Source organism: Juglans regia, chromosome 7 (assembly GCF_001411555.2).
Source record: "Juglans regia cultivar Chandler chromosome 7, Walnut 2.0, whole genome shotgun sequence".
NCBI classification, from domain to species: Eukaryota; Viridiplantae; Streptophyta; class Magnoliopsida; order Fagales; family Juglandaceae; genus Juglans; species Juglans regia.
Genome location: NC_049907.1, coordinates 6,107,856 through 6,113,726, shown reverse-complemented (window position 1 = coordinate 6,113,726; position 5,871 = coordinate 6,107,856). Strand labels below are relative to the sequence as shown.

The 5,871-nt window shown below is 38.0% G+C and overlaps 1 protein-coding gene across 1 annotated transcript; it reads right to left on the bottom strand.

Annotated features, from left to right (window-relative positions):
* Positions 1-4,323: 4,323 nt before the first annotated feature.
* LOC108979195 lies at positions 4,324-5,651 on the bottom strand. The gene is made up of 2 exons (XM_018949810.1): positions 5,022-5,651; positions 4,324-4,638 (listed from the first exon to the last, which is right to left on the bottom strand). Exons 1-2 carry the CDS (start codon positions 5,649-5,651, stop codon positions 4,324-4,326), a joined length of 945 nt encoding a protein of 314 aa, XP_018805355.1.
* Between the last annotated feature and the right edge of the window lie 220 nt (positions 5,652-5,871).

Sequence of the window (5,871 nt, the reverse complement as noted above, 5' to 3'; positions counted from 1 at the left end):
TCTAAAAGAGATCATCAATATTTCATTAGATATATTGACTTTCCGTGGAAATGTCATGATAGAGATAACAGTTTGTTGTGTATGCATTTGATTATGAACAATTAGTTATTGTGATCAAATATGAAACTTGGTGTTCGGTTACACTTTTCATTCTATTTGATGATGGATAGTGTTTTCAATAACTAGAAACATTTTTATTAAAATTAGTCCTTTGAACCAATCCCATTAGTTTATTGACAGAAAAAATGGTGACCAAACCATTTTTTAAAAAACAAAGTACTACATAATCACATTTTGTTTTAAAACAGTACTACGTAATTACTTGATAGAGTTATAATTAACTATTCTTTTAAGTTTTTTACAAGAACACTAAGTATATAAGAACTCATGGGATTATATTTAAAGTCTTACGTGTATATATATTACACCGCCAAGTTATCTTGGATGAATAAAGACAATACATTTTGTTGTACTTTGGTTCACATGGTTTTAGAGCATGGTCTTGAGTTCGAATCTTGACTTTACACTCTACCTCATTTAATTAAATATTACATGTGTTAGACCCACTCATTGAGGGGAAGTCTGGCCCACGGGTGAGAGGAGTGTTAAGACATAAATATAAATACTAAAATCGACCTATTCCTACCAGCTTAAGCTTTTAGGACAAGTGGTGATTTCATATGGTTTCATAGCCAATACTAACCAACATCGTCTTCTTCCTTATTTTTTTTTTCTTTTCTCAACAATGTCTTCATCTTCCTCCAGTGCCCAAATGCCTTCACCCACTATCCGTACCAATATCTCTCACCTTCTCACCATAAAACTTACTCGTGAAAACTATCTATTGTGCAGAGCATAGTTTCTACCCTATCTCAATGGCCATTGTCTTTATTCCTATGTTGATGGCTCTCACTCCCCACCCCCACCTATGATTTCAACCTCTACTCCCGACAGCACTTCTCCAACTTTAATCCCCAATCTAGAATATGTTGCATGGTATTAGCAAGATCAACTCTTGCTCTTTGCACTTGTTTCTTCCCTTTCCGAAGAAGTGTTCACTCAGTTCGTCAAATTACACACCTCTCATGAAGTATGGGTTGCTTTGGAGCAAACCTTCTCTCTTCAATCTCAAGCTAGTGTCATGAACTAACGACTTAGTCTTGCTTCGTCCAAGAAAAGCAATCTTTCAGCTGCTGCTTGTTTTTAGAAAATGAAAAGCTATAGAGATACCTTGGCTGCCATTAGACAACCACTCACTGACTAGGAAGTCGTCAACTATATACATGCAGATGTGGGCCCTGAATATGATCCATTGATCATATCCCTCACCACTCACCTTGATCCAATGACCATTCAAGAGGTGTACGGTCATCAACTAAACTATGAACTTTGGAATGAGAAACAACACCTAGCCTTTGACTTGGCTACTGCTTCAATCAACACAATATCTTGCAGCCACAATAATTGTGGCCATGGTTGTGGCTCATCTGCTTCTAATGAAGCTTCAAATTCCAACACATAGAACTCAAACCAAAACTATTCACATTCAAGAGGGTTCGAACGTGGAAATGCCAAAAGTAATTCAACTTAAAATGGTAACCGCCCACCTATCAAGTGTGCAGATGGGTAGCATACACTGCATTGCAGTGTTTTCATCATTTTTACCAAGCTTATCAAGCGAACCAATCAAATCAATACCAATATTTTATGAGTTCCAACAATGGACCCTCTGATCAGGCCTGGTACCCAGACACAACTGCAATTCATCACCTCACTTCTGAGTTTTTCGATTTAAGTCTTCGAGCTGATGAATATATTGGCACTAATCAGATCCATGTAGGTAACGACACAGATTTGCCTATTCATCACATGGGTATTTCCCTTATTTCTTCTCCTTCCAAATCATTATTTTTACATCAACACTTACATCTCCCTTCAATTCAAAATAATATTATCTTTGTTAGTAAATTTACTTATGGTAATAATGTGTTTTTTGAGTTTCACCCTCATTTTTTCTATGTCAAAGGATCTCAAAATGGGGACATTTATGCTCCATGGACCAATTAAAGATGGACTCTACCTTCTCTCTCCACCACCATCATCTTCTTCCAAAGCTGCCTTCATTGGGAAACGTGCTTCTCTTGATACCTGGCACTGCTAGCTTGGCCATCCCTCCTTTCGTTTAGTTTGTTGTATTTTATTTTCCAATAAACTCCTTGTTTTTGCTAATAAAAATGATTCAGTTTGTGACTTTTGTCAATAAGCCAAAAGTCACGAACTCCTTTGTATTCATCTACATCTAAATCCAATCATGTTTTAGATCTTATTTTCTATGATGTTTGGGACCCTCCCCTGTCGATGCCAATATGCCAGTTGGACATACAAAATGCCTTCTTAGATGTTCAACTATTGGAGATTATTTTTATGTCCTAACCACAAGGGTTTGTTCATGCCTAGTATCCTCATCACATTTTGACGTTGAACCGTGTCATCTATGGTAAAAAACAAGCACCTCATGCTTGGTTCTTGAGGATGTGTCAACAGCTACTTGAATTGAGTTTTCATTCCTTCAAGGCTAATCCTTCCCTGTTTCTATACCATTACAACAATGTGCAACTCTTTCTCCTAATTTATGTGGACTAGATTATCATTATGGCCATTGACACTCTCTTTCAACAATTGTGTCTTGATCTTCCCGTCAAGGACTTGGGTCATTTGAATGTTTTTGTCAATATTAAGACTCATTGCAGCTCGAATAGGATTTTTCTATCTTAGCCTCGCTATATTATGGATCTTTTACAACGAACAAATGTGCACCATGCAAAGCCAGTCACCACCCCCACGTCCTCTGAACAAGCTCCCTTTCTTTGTTTGAAAATGAGGCATTTTTGGATCCAACTCTCTACAGTAGCATAGTTGGTGCACTGCAATATATTTTATTAACCCGATTCGATATTTCTTATGTTGTAAATCAATTTCGCAAATGCATGCAGCGTCCTACGATAAATCATTGGACAACCGTTAAGTGCATTCTTCACTATCTCCTTTCAACATCATCACATCCCTTCGCATTAATCCCACTTCAACTCCTATTTTGCAAGCCTTCTTTGACTGATTGGGCTGGGTGTCCTATAGATCGCCGCTCTACAAGTGGCTATCTCATTTACTCTGACAAAAATCTCATCTCATGGAGTTCCAAGAAACAACAAACAATGGCCCATTCAATCACCGAAGCCGAGTATCAGACTCTTGCAAATTATACTGTTGAACTTATTTCGGTTACAAGCTCTCTTAGAGAAACTTGGTATCGCTCTTCCAAAGCCCTCAATTCTTTAGTGTGACAACACTAGCACAACCTATCTGTCTGTTAATTTCGTTTTTCATGCTCGCACTAAACATGTTGCCATTGATTTTCACTTTATCCGTGAACATTTTACTTGTCGGCAATGTGTTTCTAAGCCACTTGTAGTGCCAAAACTTTCTCCACTTCGAGACAAGCTCACCGTTTGTTCACCTCCATTAAGCTTGAGGAGGGATGTTAGCATATCCACTGCTTAAGCAGCAAATCACTCCAAAGATAGAAGTCCAGAAAGTCAACCTCCGAAGATCAAGCTATCATCGTAGATCGAGCTGGTCATTAGTGAATTTCTATTGCTGTCGTACAACTATCACATATCCCACGCAATTCATGAGATTATATTTAAAGTCGTACGTGTGTATATATTACACTACCATGTACTATCCTGGATGAATAAAGACAATATATTTTCTTGTACTTTATTTTACAAACATACATCTTCTTTAAATTAAAAAATATATAGATATATGTTCTAAATATATTTGAAAAGAAAGTAAGACATTTAAATATAAACTATAAAGGTAACATCTAAAAATACTTTCCACCTTGCATAAATTAATATGCATTTATAATGTGTATAAAAAACTATCAAAATTAATTTATCACTCTAAATTTATTAAAAAAATGCAAAGCATAAATCATGTCATGTCATTTTGTTTTTAAATAGACCTCTGTGTGTATCCTTTTTGTTATGTATTCAAGTGATTACAAATTTTGTCATATACAACTTTTTGAACAATCTCAGGTGGGACACATTCCATCCACACCCTTTCCAAATCTATAGACAATCCTAACTTCGCAAGGCTATGTGCCACTTCATTACATTCTCTATGAGCAAAACTCACTTGCCACCCTCTGCAACTTCTAAGTTCCATCTGCAGATCCCCCACCACTTGACCCTCCCATGAATCGTCCTCCTCTTCCTTGTTCACCCCATCCACCACCCTTTTTGCATCTCCTTCAAACTAGACAGTGTAGAAACCCAACTCCTTACAAAGTTCTATAGCCCTTCCGAAAGCTTTACATTCTGCTAAGAAATGAGAAGTAACATATAGAAGTTGAGCACATAAGGATATAAGCACATCCCCCCTGCAGTCCCTTATCACCACCTCTGCTCCTATTCTTTTTTCTTTTAGATCCAATGTCGTATCAAAATTCACTTTAACACTCGGTTGCTCAGGTTTCTGCCATGATCTTCTTTGCTGAGCCAGTCCCATCTTCCTCCCATCTGATCTGCTTTCTCTTTGTGCTTCTTGGAATTCATCTAAGCTAACTAGAGCCTTTTTCAAGACACTATTGGGGCTACAGAACCTAATGTCAAAAACCTAGTTATTCCTTCTAGTCCATATCGAGTGCATTATAGCCACACCTCTTTCTAAATCTGATTGAGGCAGGTCTCTAACCATTTTCATCCACAACTCCTCAAAGTCACCTCCCTCTGAGTTCCATTTTTGCAATGAACTACCCCTTTCTGTCCACACGTCTATAGAGGCTGGACAGGTCCACAACACATGGACTACTGATTCTTCTCCTTGCAAGCAAATTGGACACCTTGGATCTTTTATTACTCTTTTCCAAATAGGTTCAGTTTGGTGGGTAAAATGTTGTGCAATGCTTTCCAAATCATATGCTTCCATCCCCCTAGCACTAGCAGCTGCCATACATTCTTCCATCTCTCATTTTCCACTTCAGTACTAGAACCTTGCCCTTTCCTATCTTTGCACATTTGGTTCTCAGCATGGTAAGCACTCCTAATTGAGTACTTGCCATCCTTAGTAGGTCCCCAAATCTGTTTATATGCTTCTTCTTTGCTAAAAATATCCCTGATCAACTCAGTTTCCCACTCCATATTTTCTTCATCAATCAGTTCACTAACCTTTGCATCAGGGCTAAGTAGATTTACAGGAGATCGGACGGAAAAAGAGGTTGGCATAGGCAGCCATTTTTTACCCCAAATCCTTATATCCTTCCCATCCCCAACCCTCCATCTCTCCCCATTCTTCACTACCTCTTGCACTGACAGCAAGCTTCTCCATATATAGGAAGGCATCACACCCAATTTTGCATCAGTATACTTGGAATTCTTGAAATACTTCTCTTTAAAAAATTTTGCTACAAGAGAATTCTCTCTTCTCATAAGCCTCCACCCCTGTTTTGCCAACATAGCTTTGTTAAAATTTTCCATATCCCCGAAACCAAGGCCACTCGCTGTTTTTGACACCCCCAGCTTCTCCCAACTCTTCCAGTGAATACCCGATTCCTTTTTACCTTGCTTCCACCAGAATCTTGCCATAATAGCCTCAAAATCATTACACTTTTTAGGCAATCTAAACACACTCATAGAGTATGATGGAACAGCTTGAAGTACTACTTTAATCATTATTTCCTTACCAGCTTTGGATAAGAAAATATTTTTCCAGTTTTGAATCTTTTGCCACACTCTTTCCTTGACACCTTAGAAGGTTTTATACTTAGCTCTCACCACCATTGCTGGAAGTCCAAGATATCTATCA

Coding starts and splice junctions, on each gene's coding strand:
- LOC108979195 (XM_018949810.1), bottom strand. CDS start 5,651: ATGGCAAGATTCTGGTGGAAGCAAGGTAAAAAGGAATCGGGTATTCAC. Junction 4,639..5,021: donor AAAATGAGAGATGGAAGAAT/GTATGGCAGCTG, acceptor GTCTTGAAAAAG/GCTCTAGTTAGCTTAGATGA.